This window comes from Sceloporus undulatus, chromosome 1 (assembly GCF_019175285.1).
Source record: "Sceloporus undulatus isolate JIND9_A2432 ecotype Alabama chromosome 1, SceUnd_v1.1, whole genome shotgun sequence".
Lineage (NCBI taxonomy): Eukaryota > Metazoa > Chordata > Lepidosauria > Squamata > Phrynosomatidae > Sceloporus > Sceloporus undulatus.
In genome coordinates this window covers 37972160-37990756 of record NC_056522.1, presented here as the reverse complement: position 1 = coordinate 37990756, position 18597 = coordinate 37972160, and the positions used below count along the sequence as shown (strand labels likewise).

The window sequence follows — 18597 nt, the reverse complement described above, 5'->3', positions numbered from 1 at the left end:
AAAGTACCCTGGGCCCAAGCCATTTAGGGCTTTATAGGTAATAACCAACACCTTGTATTGCGCCTGGAAGCGAATGGGCAGCCAGTGTAGATCTTGTAAAATAGGTGTTATACGGCTAGTCCTGGAACATCCAGTGACCAACCTTGCTGCCATATTCTGTACTAATTGAAGCTTCCGGGTTTGGTACAAGGGTTGCCCCATGTAGAGCACAATACAGAAGTCCAACTGAGAGGTTACCAGAGCATGTACCACCGTTTCAAGGTCCCCCAGGCCCAGGTAGGGTCGCAGCTGACGTATCAGCCGAAGCTGATAACAGGTGCTTCTGACCATCACATCCACCTGAGATGTCAGGTGTAGCGACGAGTCCAGAAGCACCCCCAGACTGCGAACTGAGTCCTTCAGGGGGAGCGTGACCCCATTCAGGACAGGTGGACAAATTTCCTTCACGAGTACTTCCGTTTTCTCTGGATTCAAACTGAGTCTGTTTTCCCTCATCCAGCCCATTACCGACTCCAAGCAAGCATTTAGAGGAGAGATGCCATCCCTAGTCACTGCATCAGTCAGAGGCACAGAGAAACATATTTGGGTGTCATCAGCGTACTGATAACACTGCACCCCGTGTCTCCGGATGATCTCTCCCAGCGGTTTCATGTAAATGTTAAATAGCATGGGGGACAAGATTGCTCCTTGAGGGATGCCAGATGTAAGCTCCCTCTTATTGGAACAACAATCCCCCAGCTGCACCATCTAGAATCTACCCGAGAGGTAGGAACGGAACCATTGGAGCGCAATGCCCCCGATACCTAACTCCCTCAGGCGTTCCAGAAGGATACCATGGTTGATGGTATCGAAAGCCGCTGAGATGTCCAAAAGCACTAACAGAGACACGCATCCCCTGTCCATGCCCAGATGGAGATCATCGACTAAGGCGACCATGGCGGTCTCAACTCCATAGCCCGCCCGGAAGCCGGTTTGAAATGGGTCTAGAAAATCCGTTTCATCCAAGATCGCTTGAAGCTGGAAGGCAACCACTCTCTCGATCACCTTCCCCAGAAAAGGCAGAAGCAAAACAGGCCGACAGTTATTGAGAATCAGAGGGTCTAGGGAGGGCTTTTTTAGCAGTGGTTTTACAACTGCAGATTTTAAGCTGGATGGAAACCGCCCTTCCCCGAAAGATGAATTAGTTATACGGCATAACATAGTAGTTACAGCCGTTCCCCCCTGAGCTGCCAGCCATGAAGGACAGGGATCGAGAGAGCATGTCGTCTTCCTATCTTGTCCACTTCCTCGGTACTCACAGACTCAAAATGATCCAGTTTAACAGAGTCCACGGAAGCTCTGGACGCCTCTACTCTAGATTGTGAAGAAATACTGGCGTCGAGATCAGACCTTATCCGAGAGATTTTATCCGCGAAGAAGTTGTTAAACTCGTCACATCAGGCTTTAGATGGCTCCAAAATAGGGTTCGGGGGGGGAGACAGTTGAGTAAGCTCCCTTACCACCCTGAACAGCTCTGCCGGACACAACTCTGCGGATGCAATACGTGCAGCATAGAACGAATGCTTTGCTGCACTTATTGCCACTCCGTAGGCCTTCAAAAGAGAGTGGGAGTGCCTTGTCAGCTAAGTGCTGGTGTCTTCGCCAGTTGCGCTTTAGTCGTTGCACAGCCCGCTTCCTTTCCCTGAGGTCTTCAGTATACCAGGGTCGTTTATTGGAAGCAGGCCGGAAAGGACACTTGGGAGTGATACTGTATATAGCCCTGGAGAGATCTTTGTCCCAGGTGTTAGTCAGGGCCTCAACAGAATCGCCATCAGTTCCAACCATAAATCCCTCTAGGGCTTCTTGGAACCTTTTCAGTTCCATCAGGCTTCGAGAATGTGTTGTGGCTCGTGTGCTGTGCCCATAACCCTTGTTAGGACCTATGGAAATGACGCGCAGTGTCCACCACAACCACTTGCAGAGATCAACCACGTCGACAGGACGCCAAGAAGAAGGAATCTGTGAAGTTGTCTTCAACTAATAACGACTCTTACAAGTCTTCACTCTAAACGAGGGCTTTAATCTACCTTTGCAGTATTTACAACATAGATATACACAGTGTATTGGACATCCATCTCTAATTCACACTATTTACACCAACCAACAATAACACAACCTCTGAGGCAGCCACATTAACACATAACCATCTCACTGCCTCTCAGTATCAGACTCAGCCCACTCTCAGGCACCAACTGTCTCTCAGTAACAGACACAGCCCACTCTTAGGCACCAACTGTCTCTCTGTTCCTCAGTGACAGTTGAGAACTGACAGTTGACAGTTGCATCAACATTCTGATGATGCCCTGTTTGAATGCTGACACATTAGCTGCCACTGGAGCTGTAAATCATCTGCACAACAGCTCCCCCTAGTGGCCACACCAATGTCATTTCCTGACAGGGTGGACCATCCTAATAGGTCCACCACCCCCCGGGAGGGATTTGGGTAGATGCCTTGAATCTGGCCTCGACCAGGAAATGGTCCGTCCATGATAGGGCAGAGACATTAGTTACCTCTGCCCACGGAATCTCCATGTCCGTACAAAAGACGACATTGAGCGTATTACCAGCAGAATACTGTTACAGGCAATGCACCAATTTGCAAACGTTATGCCCCTGAAGCCTGAATAGTAAAAATATGTGTCTATTTAAAGCAAAAAGCAGAAATGTTTGTTTGTGATTCAGTGTAATATTAAGAGAATAGACATAGGCTAGTTCTAGGTAGGAAGCCAACTTACTCTGAGAGCCTTTAGGGCAGAAGGGCGGGGTATAAATACCGTAAATAAATAAATAAACTATAAACCATGTGATAAAAGAAAAAATAGCCTGAAAGAAATAGGCAGAACCTGAGAAAATGTACTGCATTGGTATGAAAGGGTTACTAATATATGATGGCTGATGAGTCTGATGGTAGGCAGCCAAGAAACAGTGGCCTTAGCCATGAGGGTCAGTCAGATCGCATCCCTGAATGAATGAATTATTCATGTCTCTGTGTCATGCCCAGCCTGGAAGATGGCTTGGAGGACTCAGAGGATGAGCTAGAGCCTCTGAGATCTGAACCTATAATGGAGGAGCCAGAGCCCCAGGGGCTTGAACCTGTAATGGAGGAGCCAGAGGCTGGCCCTAGTTCTGCTGGAGCAGAGTCTATGGCCCCTCCAGAGGTTCAGCAGTCAAGTTTGCCTGGTGCCGAGGCTGTGGACATGGAGGAGGATCTGGGCAGTGTGCCTACCTTCAATGAGCGTCGAGCAGAAAGAGAGGGCCTTCGAAGATCTCGGAGGCTTTATCAGAAGCGTCTTCGTAATCAGGCACAGCTGAAGGCCAGCTCCTTGCCTTCTTAAGCACCTGGAGCATGTGTGGTTCTTTGCCAGTGGATATCTGACTCTTTTAGGGGAAAGACTCTGTCTCTGGCTCCTTGGCTTCTTGTCTTGAATACCCGGAAACCTTGACCTTGGACTGCTTTATCGACCTGCCTATCTGTTACCCTGAACCTTGGACCGTCTGACAATTCTCTTGGTAATCCCTTTTGATAAAGCTACTGCAACTCTCTAGGACTGTGTAGCTTACACTGACTTTGCTGTGCTGGGAGGGGGTTGTTTGTTTGAGAACTAGCTGCCTTATCAGCCCTTTGGCTGCTTTCCCAGACACTCTGGAAACCAGTAATGATCTGCCTCTGATTGGTCAGATACAGGCTGGAGATACTATGGTCCAAAACCCACTGCAGAAATAATCCAGTTTGAGACTACTTTAACTGCCCTGGCTCAGTGCTAGGGAATCCTGGGAACTTTATTGTGGCATCAGAACTCTGATAGAGAAGGCTAAATGTTTCCTAAAACTACAATTCCCAGAACTCCCTAGCATTGAGCCAGGGCAGTTAAAGTGGTCTCAAACTGGATTATTTCTTCAATGTGTTTCAGACCTAGAAACCCAGCTCTTGAGAAACAAGTCAGGAGAATCAGGCTCCCACATGGACATAACTGTGTACAACAGCTCTGATGCCAATAATATTGTTCTTGGCTGGAAAATGCCCAGACAATGCTGCTAAGAGAGAGTAACCTCTCCTCTTAAATACTGTGGGCTATAATTCTTGTCTGAGTAGATTAATTGTCATTATAAGGGATGTCTGCTATATGTTTGTGTTTGTGCGTGCGTGTGTGTATGAGAGCAAGAGAGAAAGAATATACATGTGTATGTATATAACATAGAAGCTGCTAAATACAGTAATGCCAATGAAATATTATTTCCCATAGATGCCTGTGTATTTAATACACATGCATGTTTCCTTGCAAGCATGAAATCAAAATATAACACCTCTTAATGAACACTGCAAAGCTGAGCATGAAAGAATTTGATAAAGGTCTAATAGTTTTTCTCATTGGCTTACACATTGTAAACCGCTTAGAGAGTCCTTAGTTTACTATGAAGCAGCATTGAAATGTAAAGTGCTGCTCATGTAATGGGAAACAGATAAGCTATAGTGTCTGGAGAATATAAAGTCTATGTTCATCCCTAAGGGAAGTGTGTATTTATATATCTTTTGTTGCTAGGTGCCTTCAAGTCATTTCCTATCATGGAGGTTTCTTAGAATGATTAATTCAGAGGAGGTTTGTCACTGCCTTCCTCAGAGGCCAAAAGTGTGTTACTTGCCCAAGATCACCCAGTGGGTTTCATGACCAAACTGGGAATTGAAACTCCAGAGTGGTAGTCCAATACACAAATCACTATTCCACACTGGCTCTACTATGTTAACAAAACAGCATAAGGGTGAAGAGTGTGCTCTTTCTCTCACATAAATATCCACAGATTCCAACAATTAAGAGTGCTTAAGTGAAGTTCTGATGCTAACTTTGACTTTGTGAACTATAGTGCTGATCATGCGCTGGAAGCCCAGGTGACCAGATGGTGATGAAAGGGACCTCTAAAACAGATTCAAATTAGATGTCAAATGGAAAAACAAAACAAAACAAAACAAAACAATAAAAAACAGTATCTCAGTCTAAAGAGATGGAGTGGGGAACCACAACCTTTTCTGTATTATTTTGCAGATGGAAGAAAGTCATGGTCTTACCAATGTAATATATGGAGCCATTGTTGCAGCCCAGCAGTAAGAATGAGCCAGCAGTATCATAACTAGTGATAGGAACAACATCTTGAACCTGAAATAAATAAAAAGGAAATAATGAATTGAAGATTGCATTTTACTTAACATTTTAATTTCAGTTGTGCTAAGCCAAGATATGATCTCAGTGTATCCAACTGCTAGCTTCACCCAAAGTAGAGCCACTAAATCAGTAAGATTTACCAAGGTTTTACCCTACTATTAAGCAAATGATCAAAATGTTTACTCTAATAGGGACTAGGAATTGGGTTTTTTTTTCTATTTCAAATAAGAGTAATTTTATTACTCATTGGTAATAAAGGTTGTGTTAAAACTGCATTTTCTTGGGTGACTTTGGTATACTTTTTATGAATTTGAGACATGATTGTATTGTAACACCCTGAAAACAGCTAATCTCTAGCTATTTTCAAAATATGTAACTGAAGCTTACAAGTGGGAAGAAATTGCACAAGGGCACTGCAGTTCATGAAAACTAAAAAAAAAACCTTGCATCTAGCAATTCATCCACTTCTAGAAATTTTATCTTTTAAAGAACACAATCTTCATACCAAATTTGCAAAACATCAAGGGCTAAATATTCTGTTACACATTACAATGCCCATTTCTAAATAATAACCATGTAAGAACTATATAAAAGAGATGAAAATGTCTAGAAGGCTGATAATGAAATTGTTGGACCTTACATTCTTGACAGAGCTTGGCTTCCAACAAATATGAGGGTGGATGAAGTTTCTCATAACACCGGCGGTCTGCCGCCGCCGCCAGTAGGTCCGCAGGGGAGCCGGAGCCTTCACACGGCCCGGCTCCCGCGCGGACCGAAAAAGAAGGTCCAAAATGGAGCTTCTTTTTCCGTCGCGTTTGCGACGTAGCGAGGCGCCAGGGGTGCGCTCGCTACGTCACAAGCGGCGCGACGTGTACGGACGCTCAGCGTCCGATACGCAAAGATGGCGCCGGCCATGTAGAAGGGCCGGCGCCATCTTGTACGGACGGAGTCCGTACTAGGCCCAGGGGCGTCTATAAGAGACGCCCCCTTTTTAAAATGGGACGTCTGGAGGACGTCCCAAATGGCGGTGCAGAAAGCACCACCGTATCTCTCATTTTAGAATGCTTGATCATGTATTCTAGGAAGATATCATCCAAGTCTTCAGTCTGGTTTGGGATCTACAGTAGATCCCCAAAATGATGTGACTGTTGTTTCCCCTCTTTTTAATTTTTACTGAATATCAGAAAACAAAGATATCAGCTTGTTTTCCATACTTTAAGTCATGGATCTACTCGTGGAAGGAGATATACTATTTATACATACACACCACTTTGATTCATAGGCCCACAGAATTACACAGTTGGAAAATACTCTGACAGCCAACCAATCCAAACCCAATCAGTACAGGAATCCATAGCTAGAGTATTCTGACAGGTGGTTATCAAACCTCCATTTAAAAAAAAAAAATCCAACTAAGGAAAGTACACCACCTTCTGAAGAGAGGAAGGCCTTATTACAGGTGGATTGATTCAATCAAAGAAGCCACATCCTTCAATTTGCAAGATTTTGGCATGGCAGTTGAAGATTGGGGATCTTAGAGGTCTTTCCTAGGCTCACCATAAGTTGAAATCAGCTTTACAGCAAAAAACAAACAAACAAAAAACAAAAGGGACTACAAGACAAATAATTATTTTTTTTACAAAAACAAAACAAGAAATATTGTAGTCCCAGGGCTGGTTGAGACACTTGTTCTACGAATCCAAAATCTGTACATGATTATCAGATGTGTGACTTCCACTGTTCATACAATGCAAGAGGATGTATGTCACTACACTACATATGTAAGCTTCCAGTCACTTCAAATGTTTAATAGGCAAACATAGATGTCTAATGCTGTACAGTGGGCCCTCTCCTTATGTGGGGGATCCATTCCGGATCCCAACGCGTAAAGGAAAATCCCCTATGCTCGAGCCTTATAGGAAATAATGGGGTGCGTGCATGTGGTGGAGAGGCACACACGTGCCATGGGCACATGCACCATTGTTTCCCTCCCCAAGCGGCTTCCACGTAAGCTGGAAGCCACATAAAATGTGTCTGTGCATGGCGTGGGCACACTGTATTCACATGGAATTCCTGGAACGTTGAGTGCATCAGTCTATAGTGTATTTTGATGCCAGTTTTTCCCCTCTCTTCATAAGACAGCAGCAATCAAGGAAACAAACTGGTGGGCATTGTTCTCTTGGTGAGTGCAAACATTATCAGGATACGACTCATCATTCCTCCTCTGTATGCTGCTATGTTCAAAAGATATACACAAAGCATGGTCTAAATCAGGGGTAGGCAACCTACGGCCCGCAGGCTGGATCTGGCGCAGCGAGGCCTTGGGACAGGCCCCAGCCCGGTCCTGCCACCAATTGCCGCCGGGGCCTTTGGCCTATCAGGAGGAGGCGGGCAAGTGGGGGCAAGCGGCGGGCAAGGGGGGGCAAGGGGAAGCAAGCGGGGGCAATTGTCTATAGAAGCCTCAGAAACATGCATTTATATTAACATTTTTTAAAAAAATCAACAAATTTTTGCATGTCCTCCATTTTTTAAAAAAGTGTCCTCCATTTGAAAATTTTGTCCTACATCTGTCCCGACATATATATATATATATATATATATATATATATATATATATATATATAATTATTTATTTTTTGGCTACAGCCCCCCAGTTGTCTGAGGGACAGCAACCCGGCCCCCGGGTCAGAAAGGTTACCTACCCCTGGCCTAAATCCTATTGTTAGTTCCAACCAGGATGCCACTGTTGAATCAATGGCATTTTGACTAACAAGTTAATAACTTGATTCATGGGATACCTATATTGTAGCTGGAGCTAATACTTATTCATACTTATGTGTCCCTTACTGGAAAGAAACAGCAGAAACGCTAGCATATGTACACGACTGCACTTGGGTTTTTGGGAGGGATACAAAATTATGTAACAGGAATGCATTAGGAATTAGGTGAACATCATAGATATACAGGTGAAATACACATGAATAACTCCTAAAAATAATTTCTGAACAAAGATTGCTTTCTTATAAATGCCTCATGAGTTTTTAAAGGATGGTGATAGAACTCTTTAGCTATATTTCATTAGTCTCAAACCTACCAGGTCTGCTTCCAATGCACAACAGAATTATTGCATTAGGCTACAGTATGTGGCTTTTTGCATTCTCTCAGTGTTGCTCATTGACATGACTGTCACTTATGGGTAAAATCAGGATTTATTCAACCAGTGCCGTGGCAGCCACAGAGTCAGCCTTAGGTCACTTCTGCCTCTTGAGATTTGCAAGGCAGCCTCTTGGATTTCATTACACAGTGTCTTTACATTGTGCCATAAAGACATTCATCTGGCTGGGTTACAAGTTTGTTTCTTGCATGAATGCCTCATGTTTCCCTCAATCTTGTCTGGAATCCAAGATTTCTATTCCCATTGTCAAAATGCATAATACACAAAAATTACAGAACATTTCAGAATAGAAACATGAAACAGATATCTTTGAGGTACAAGATACAGCATTATCAACTTGAAAAAACTTTGACTGGATAACTGTTTCTGAATTGTGCAAGATCAACACACACACAGAGTTATTTTGTTTAATAGTTAGATAAATACTAGGTTTATTTCTGACTTGAAATTTAGCCAACTGATATCCTGTAATATAAAGAACAACCAAGCCAATAACCCAGGAAGAAATAACCAAAAACATTTCAATAGTAAAAATGTATACAAAAATGTATTACTAGAATGTAACATATAAAATCTGATGTTCTTTTTGCAACCTCATACAGCACATTACTTTAAATACTTCTATTTAACATACCTGCCAATGTTGAGTCACAGCATTCCATACTCCCACTTTTCCTGTATGACTAGTAGCCACCAATTGGTTACCAATAAAAAAGAGAGCATCTACAGGTACTCCAAGACTAAATATCCCTATAAGAAAGCACATATACAAAACCTGAATATAACTACTGTATTAAAATTGTTTCCTGAATAAATGCTATCAATGAACATGAGGAAAACCCATATCATCAGAAAAAATGTATTTTCATACTCTTCAAAAAGTGACAGGAAAAACATTCATATATTTTCTCTTCAGCGATGTATAACAAATATCCTAGCAAATGCAGTTTGCTTAATGGGGAAGTCAGTAAAGAGCATTACCCATCTCTGCAAACAAACACCAGGATCCAACCAACTTCTCCAACCCGAACTGAGATTACAAATGGCAGATGGAACATCCCACTTTTGCTTCATACATGAATGCAAAACTACTTCATTCTGTGTCAATCCACAGTAACCACATTTCATTTGTTTTATCATTCACATCTAACGGGACATTTGAATTTATATGTCTGTCAAAACATGAACTTTAATCTATTCTCATTGTTACAATTAATGATCTTGTGCCAGTTCTTCAAAATATGATATTCTGAATAGCCAAACTGAAGAAAAAAGTAAAGGTGACTCAACTTAAGACTCTTGCAGCAGAACAGTATACTATAAACTAATTCATCAGCATGCAAACTCTCTCCAGTTATCTATGGCACTAAATTATCTATGGATTTTAATCAGATTTGTGACACAAACTGTCAAGTCAATTAGTTGATTATTAACTTCATGACTTGAGAGACTCTTGTGCTTTTCCAAGTTTATTTTCTGAGTGTGATTTGACAGAATGCTTGCCAGCTACATCCATCAAATCAGAATAAGCTTACAGTATAGAAAATGCAGCAAAACATTTAAGTGTGTTGCCAAATAAAATGGTTTCGTTATACAGTTTACTGTACTTTCAATCTTTACAAAACCCTTTTGAAGACCCTTTAGATTTTCAGAATTAATGAGGGAAGAAACTGTGACACTAAGAACCAATCTAATATTTTAAAGTGGAAGATGGAAGTTGCTATGTTTTTTGATAGCAGCCAAGAAGCTTGATGCATAAAATGACTTAATTACAATGCCAAATAATTTTTCAGGGCATATGATCATCTCTGATGCTGACTATATTTAACAGCAGGGTACATAAAAGGAGGCAATAATAAAAAGGAGAGAAACAACTAGAATTGATTACTCTGGAGAAGGATGAGGTTCAGGGAAATCAAGGAAGACAGTGTGAATAGTCTGAAGGAATTTAAAGTGTCACTCCTGCTTAGGCTCAACAATCCTGATGGCCGTCCACAGGGAAGACGATGGTATAAGTAATGACAGGTTCTTGTCTTAAGGGGCCCTCTCAGTAAAATATTGCTTATAGCAGCAATCCAGTAGTAGTATCTTATGTAAGTAATATTGAAGGGAAAACAGCCTCTGGGAGAGCTCTATCATAGAGATGCCAGCCCTTGCAATTTTCCATAGATGGTGTTGTCAGCTTCTGAAGAGTGTTTGTAACAACAAATTGTTTCTTTTACAGGACATGAACAAAGCACTATGTATCTATCCCTAGGCAGGGCTGCTGACATTAGCCTCTGCAAGAGAAATGGCCCTGTAAAGTTCTCTGAAAGAGAAGAGCCTTGTCTATTCAGTAACTTAAACAAACCAAAAATAGGCTATGTATTAATGTCAATATAGCTTTTTTTAGTATGTTGTTTAGTATAGCTATAAAAAGAACAAAGTTCTCTTTATCTTATTCATGATAGGTATGTTCATTTTTTTGTTTTATCATTATTATTATTTTTACATCAATACAGTTATCATTTACACAATCTATCAGTTTAGCTTTTGTTGATCATTTGACAGGCCATTTCGTAATGAAGAGCTTTCATGCCTCAAATGTGACCAAGCTGAGAAAAAATGTTTTTTTCTTTTTTTCTTAGTATTCATTTCCTTCCCAGAGGTTAATATTAAAATGGATTTGCTATGTAATGCCAGCCACAGTCCCACCCCAATCACACATACAGGCTGCCTGTTTTCTTCTCTATCTTGATATGCTTTCAAGTCTCCCTTTACTCTATTTCTAAAAGACTGCCGGTCCAGTGTTTTCAGACTCTAGAAACGTCTACACTGCCTGTTGCGGATTAAAAGTTCCCTTAACTTGGAACGATATGACTCAAACAAAGAGCATATGGAAAGGAACACTGGACATATAAGAACAAATGAACAGTAGCAAACAGCAGAAAATAATCCCTCTGACTTATTTTACCTTTCTAATCACTCTTGGCTGTGAGGAAAAGAAGAGTTTGGGGCTATACAGACCACCCCTTTCTAGGCCAGACCGGGCCATGGCAACCTCAAGCTGTGGCCCCGATCCAGACTCTGGAAGGCGCAAAAAGGTGCAGCAAAAAGCGGCTCCTTTTTGTACCCTCCAAAGGGTGCCATAGCCATGGCATTGTGGCTGCATGGCACCCCTTCAGCGCTGCACCATCTGGATGCACAGCTGGAGTCATGCCATGATGCCACGTGCTGTCTGGAATGGCAGGCAGCATCATGACACGCTGGGGGGCGGAGTTAGGGCATCCAGCCTCAGGACGCTGTGCCCTGACTCCATCCACCAGCCAGCACAAAATACCAGTCTGTACAGGGCCTTCATTATTACCAGGCACCTCAACTCAAGCTACTGGGAATAACGTCTTCATTTCTCTTTCTAGTAGTTTTTTACATACTTCTTTGAGAAGGCAAACACTTCCTTCTATCATTTAATAGTTTAAGAAGCATACTAAACAAACATTTTAAAACAGATTTCCCAATATTGTGTCTTTCGGTTGCTCTAACTACAAATCCAACTAGTTGAAGCCAACAATCAGGAATGATGCAAGTTCTAGTCCAAAAGATGTAGAGAGCAGCAGGTTGGTGGAGACTGTTTTAGATTGTATGTGCAACTTATATCCATTGTAACTGTTCTAAATGGCAACCAAAGGGCTTTTTATTACTGCCTTCTCCTTCTGAAACCTCTTCCCTAAAGAGGCTTGCCTGGCACTGGCATGGCTATCTATTTGGTACCAGGTGATAAATGAAGTATCACCACCTGGTGTTAATGGCTTTAAAATATTTATCCGCTTCCTGTTCTCCCTAAAAAAGAGAGGTTTTAAATCAAGTTTTTTCCTTATTGCTGTTTTTTGCTACCTGCAGTCTAAATTGAATTTGCTGCCTTTTAATTTAATTTAAAGATTTTTAAAAATTTTCTGAACCACCTGATTATTTAAGAACACCATGAACATAAAAAAGTAAATACAAAAATAAAAACCCTTTCACTGCCATAGCCAAACCAAATGAACTGAATATTTACACTGTTCTACAGTCATTCTTTTCACAAATATTGAATCCTTCAGGGACTTAATTACTTGAGGGCAGGAAACAAACCCACTCCTTTGAGTACCTTTCTAAAAATACAAGTGATTTTGGAAAAATGTATCAAGACACCATATCTATAGTTCTGAATAAATTAAATCTGTGGTGACAGCTCTTTGTAGCTTAGGGAAACAGTCTGTCATTATCATTACACCATTACTTAAATCCTATTTTGGAATTCAAGAGATTCCTTGTATCTCTGTCCCTCTTCAGAAAGGCTACTGTTGATGTTTGGAAGCAAGTATGTATTTTAGTAAGCACGACAAGCTTTCAGTCAGATCTCTAGAGTGAAGTACTTGACTTCTCTGAAAGCCTTTTCCATATTTATGTACCTTCTGGTAATGTGAAGCCCTTGGCTCTGAAGCTGTCTGATGCCCAGTGCTAGCCATCTCTGATAATCTCTGCTCAAAAGACTATTAGTGGCAAAGCATTGCCCAAATTATGCTTTTTGAAGGTTATCAGAAGGAGACCTTGAGAAACATGGCTTTTAGTAAGAACAAGACAAGCTGGCAGTCATTCCAAACTGTCATCTCTAATTCCCACATTTAAGTTCACCATGCAGAGCTGAAATAAGTCAGTCACAAATTAAATTACTTTCTACTTATTATCACAACAGGGCTTCAGTAACACTTTTTGTAATTAACATACTGTATATCATCATCTACCCATTAAGTAAACTATTGCTCTTAGATGTTATCATCTTTCCTATTAAGGTACTGTTTTCGCCTATAAGTGATGGCTAAAGGAGAAATAAATGTTAATTGAACAAAAATTAGCTTTTGCTTGCTGTGAGAAAATTATTTTAAACAGGAGTTACACTACAAGGGTAAAACACTGAACTGATATATACCATTAGTGGCAAAACTAAAAACATAACTCACCTATTTCAGTACCACTACCACCATCCTGAACACTCCATAAGATGATGCTGCTTTCAGATGCAACAGCAACCATTTTATCTTTGTCTCCATGTGGACCACCAACAACCTTTGCATTCAGAGCCACACGCTCAATAGTCCAGTCTAAATATGGACTTGTGAACACTTGTTGCCATCCAGAGGATTCTTTAATTCTAGGAGAAAGATATATATATTTATAAATATCTATTTATGTAACATGTTTCTGCAAAGCAAGCTTTCCATGATATACCCAAATTTCAGAACAAACAACCTCTAGGTCAGGAGTGGGGAGCCTCCAGATTTTTAGCCTGCAATTCCCATAATGCTTTTACTACTGACTATGCTGACTGGTGTTTCTGGATGATGAACTGTGAAATATCTGGAGGCCAAACATTCTCCTATATTTGTTCAAGAGATCAGATTAAAAATGCATGAAATAAAATACACACAATCAGAAAATGCATACAATTTCTGAGCCCAAAAAGTAGCTGTTCCAAGCTTTGCTTCAAAGGAACCATCCAAAAGGTGCAGAACATTTGGGAGAGTACAGAACTCTCAGAATCTATGAATTGGCACAGCCAATGGCCATACAAGCTAGGGGATTTGGAGAGTTATCATCTAAAAAAGGAACTTTTCCAAATTGTGCTTTGCTATGCCTGAAAGTGTTGGGCAAATTCTGGAATACCAGAACTCTACTCAGTCCCCTCTGGAATGTGGTACAGCAGCATTTATAGACAGATTACCATTGATCAAGGGGGATTCACCAAGAGAAGCACAGACACACCACAGAATCATAGAGTTGAATCACAGAGTTGGAAGAGACCACAGGGGCCACCAAGTCTAACCCTCTGCCAAGCTGGAACACTAATCAAAGGAACCCCAACATGCTTGTCATTCACAAGGGAGACCACTATAATGATTACAGTAAAGGTTGTATAACTTCATATCTGTATGGGCTCATGGGAGCCAGACATGCATGAGCAGAAACAAGTTGATTGACAATTAACATGAATACAAGCAGTGTTCTGGTTTGCACAAAGAGTAGAGGTCTGCAGTTGAGAGATGTTGCACTCCAAAAACAGTATTCTGTTCAGCAAATATGAAAAAAACTCTTCTTCACCTGAGAAACGTTGCATTCTATCCATTATTGTGGGGATATCTATATATGTTGTTGTGTGCCTTTAAGTCATTTCCAACTTATCACGGCCCTAAGGTTTTCTTGGCAAGATTTGTTCAGAGTATGGAGCAGTTATTTTTTGGACGGTTCTTCCAGGATGAGACATGCCTGGGGTGCCTTCCAACTGAGTTTGGAGCATGCGTCATCTGAACACCAGGCCCCCCATGTAGCCTGAGGGTGGCTCTTTTGGGCCATCTGTTTGAGCAGCTAACCATGCAAATGTTTTCAGCCACTGGGACACTTTTTTGTCACAACCAAACAATGTCCCATGCTGTTTTTCAAGCAATCATGATGCAGTGGAATAGACATAGTAATGGGCTGGATAAGGGAAAACAAACTCAGGCTGAATCCTGAGAAAACAGAGGTACTCGCGATAGGTTCCCCAAGTCCCCAAGTCAACCAGTCATGGACGGGGTCACACTTCCCCTAAAGGACAAAGTGCGCAGTCTGGGGGTTCTTCTGGATCCATCACTACAATTATCATCTCAAGTAGATGCAATGGCCAGAAGTGCCTGGTACCAACTTCAGTTGATATGCCAACTGCGTCCCTACCTAGACCGAAAGGACCTTGAAGCAGTGGTGCATGCGCTGGTAATCTCTCGTTAGACTTCTGTAATGCACTCTACATGGGGCTACCTTTGTATCAAGTTCAGAAACTTCAATTAGTACAAAATGCAGCAGCCAGACTGGTCACCGGTACACCTAGGACTGACCATATAACACCAATCTTAAGATCTCTTCACTGGCTGCCGATTAGTTTCCGGGCGCAGTACAAAGTGTTGGTCATTACCTTTAAAGCCCTAGGGCTTGGGACCGAGTTACTTGAAGGAACGCCTCTCCCTACACAATCTGCCCCGCACTCTCAGAACTACAGGGAAGAACCTATTGGACTGCTCGAAGACTAGATTAAGATCTACTTCCCATAGGGCATTCACTGTGATGGCTCCCAAATTGTGGAATGGCTTGCCTGAGGAGATCCATCTCATTACTACCTTAGATGCCTTTAAGAAGGCAATCAAGACAGATCTCTTCCAGCGAGCCTAACCCCCCAGACCTGCTTTAACAGCTTAAGATGATACTCCACTCGGAACTTGATGAGGAACCAGAATTTGATATTGCACATGTACAGGTATTTTAATGTGTTTTTAAATTTTGTTTTGTATAATGAGAATGTATTTTAACTATGTGCTGTTCTCCCGCTTCAATCCGTAGGGAGAGGCGGGATATATTAATAATAATAATAATAATAATAATAATAATAATTATTATTATTATTATTATTATTATTATTATAGTAGATCAGTAGCACTTGTAGACTTCCACAAAGAATAGTTCAATATTTTTTTTTTAAAAAATAATAAACCTGGATAGTGTCCATAAAATCTCTTCCTTAACAAATCTGTCAGTTTTTAAGGTGAGAAGAGACTCTTTCCTGCTTTATAAAAAAAGGATCAAATGTAAACCTGAAGATCCTAGTATTGAAAAGAGGTGATCTGAAATGACAAAACTACTCTGATTCTAATACTTTCTGGCAATGTTAAACATCAGCTGCAAATGCTTTCCAAAAAATTTATAACCTAATATTAGGACAAGGACAGAGAACCTGAGCCCCTCCAGACTTAACGGAATTTGACTTTTTAGCAGCCACTGCTGAATTACACACCAAGATTTAGAGTCACAGTTTTCCCATCTCTGTTTTGTGGAATATTATTCATATTAGTCACTTGAAATGACATGCCGTATATACAGTGGTACCCCGGGATACGAATGCGCCGCCTTACGAAATTTCCGGGTTACGAAAAAAATCAATTGAAAAAAACTGTTCCGGGTTACGAAGGTTATTTCGGGTTACGAAAGAAATTTTGGTGCTTTTCGGCGCTTTTTCGCACCAAATCGCGGCTTTTCCCCATTAGCGCCTATGGGTTTTCGGCTTGCGAAAGCTTTTCGGGTTACGAACGCGGCGGCGGAACGAATTAAATTCGTAACCCGGGGTACCACTGTACTGCCAACATTATTTTTACATCAATTAATAGCATTAACCAAACATAAATGACCATCTGACAATGGCAAGTTGTTCCTTGAATAATGGCAGCCTGTTCTTTTGTAGGAAGACTGGCAAACCTTGTTGCCTTTACAATGCAACAATTTATACACAGTGCGGTGAAATTCTGGATTAAATCTAAACAGGAATATTCCACACACTGAAATGTCTATGCTAATATTTTTCCTGCAGAACAAAACAAATGTTTAAATGTTACACATAATCTAAAAGGCAGAATTAGCCATCCTGTGTTTACCTATAACAAACTGCAAAGTGAGCATATGCAGCTACAATCCAGTTGTGATGGCCAGCCACTATCAAAACTTTCCGTGGATCCACAGGAAACCCTTTAAAAACAACAATACAATAGAGGTAAGTTATTGTTGATAATAAATCCCTTTTTCTAATCATTATTACCATGGTAATTGTACAGTCATGGCAGGTATATTTATATTCTAAATTTCTGCATATCTTGCACAAATATAAAATCTGATACTGTGTAAGAATTTAATTGTCAGGGTGGAATGTAAAAATATATTAACTGTAGCCAAACTCTTATGCAGTTAAGGACATATGAGAAGAAAAAGTAAAAGAACCAGAATACAACAGGTCAGCAACTTCTGTGCACGGACAAGTAGAACGTATAATAATAATCTATGTAGAGAAATGGAAGGTGACAACAACAACAAAAAGGAACAAAAGGCCTCTTCCACAAGATCTGAGAAATAAAAAAGAAATATAAAACAAGAATGAGGTTTGATCATTTATTGCTACCGTTTGACCAGCAAAGGAACACATATAATCATAGAGTTGGAAATGCCTGTACTGTAGCCACTCGCTCACAAACCATAAGGCTGCGGGTTCAATACCAGCCAGGGCTCAAGCTCGACACAGGATTGCATCCTTCTGAGGTTGCCAAAATGAATACCCAGCTTTCTGGGGCAATTAGCTTACAGTTGTAAACTGCTGAGAGACTGCTTAGATGGTATAATACATAAATGAAGCTGCTATTGCTGTAAGAGCCAACCCCCCTGCCATGCAGGAAATCACAATCAAAGCATCCCCAACTGATGGCCATCCAGCCTCTGTATAAAGGCCTCCGAAAATAACTCTACCACACACCGATGGAGTGTATTCCACTGTCGAACAGCTCTCGCTGTCAGGAAGTTCCTCCTAATGTTGAGGTGGAATCTATTTTCCTGTAGGTTGCATCCACTGTTCCGGGTCGTGTTCTCTGGTGCAGCAGAGAACAAGCTTGCTCCCTCCTCAATATGACATCCTTTCAAATATTTAAACAGGGCTATCGTATCATCTCTTAGCCTTCTCTTCTCTAGGCTAAACATACCCAGTTACCTAAGTCTCTCCTCATAAGGCATAGTTTCCAGAGCCTTCACCATTTTGATCGCCCTCCTCTGGACACGATCCAGCGTGTCAACATCTTTCTTGAATTGTGGTGTCCAGAAGCAGAAAAGAGTGACACTATACTTCCCTTGATCTAGACACTATATGTCTATTCATGCAGCCCAGAATTGCACTGGCCTTTTTAGCTGCCACATCACACAGTTGATTCATGTTCAACTTGTGGTCTACTAGGACTCCTAGATCCCTTTCACACGTATTCTCATTCAGCCAGGTGTTCCCCATCCTGTATCTATGCATTTCATTTTTTTGCCCCAAGTGCAGTACCTTACATTTCTCTGTGTTGAAATTCATTTTGTTAGCTTTGGCCCAGCTTTCTAATCTATTAAAGTCATTTTGAATTTTGATTCTGTCCTCTGGGGTATTAGCTAGTCCTCCTAATTTGGTGTCATCTACCAATTTGATAAGCATGCCCACTATTCTTTAATCTAAGTCATTGATAAAGATGTTGAATAGCACTGGGCCCAGGACAGAACCCTGTGTCACCCCATTAGTCACTTTTCTCCAGGATGAAGAGGAGCCATCACTGAGCACCCTTTGGGTTTGGCCAGTCAACCAATTACAAATCCATTTAACAGTTGCATTGTTTAACC

General features: G+C 41.3%; 1 protein-coding gene across 1 annotated transcript in view; it reads right to left on the bottom strand.

The window, feature by feature from the left end:
• The window catches only part of KCTD3 (potassium channel tetramerization domain containing 3), a 95708-nt gene that overhangs the window by 16274 nt on the left and 60837 nt on the right, over positions 1-18597 (bottom strand). Inside the window, exons 8-11 of the mRNA XM_042444948.1 lie at positions 16842-16932; positions 13350-13540; positions 9005-9120; positions 5102-5189 (exon numbers count right to left, since the gene is read on the bottom strand). Coding sequence (XP_042300882.1) covers positions 5102-5189; positions 9005-9120; positions 13350-13540; positions 16842-16932 — 486 coding nt within the window. The remainder of the gene's footprint in view (positions 1-5101; positions 5190-9004; positions 9121-13349; positions 13541-16841; positions 16933-18597) is intronic.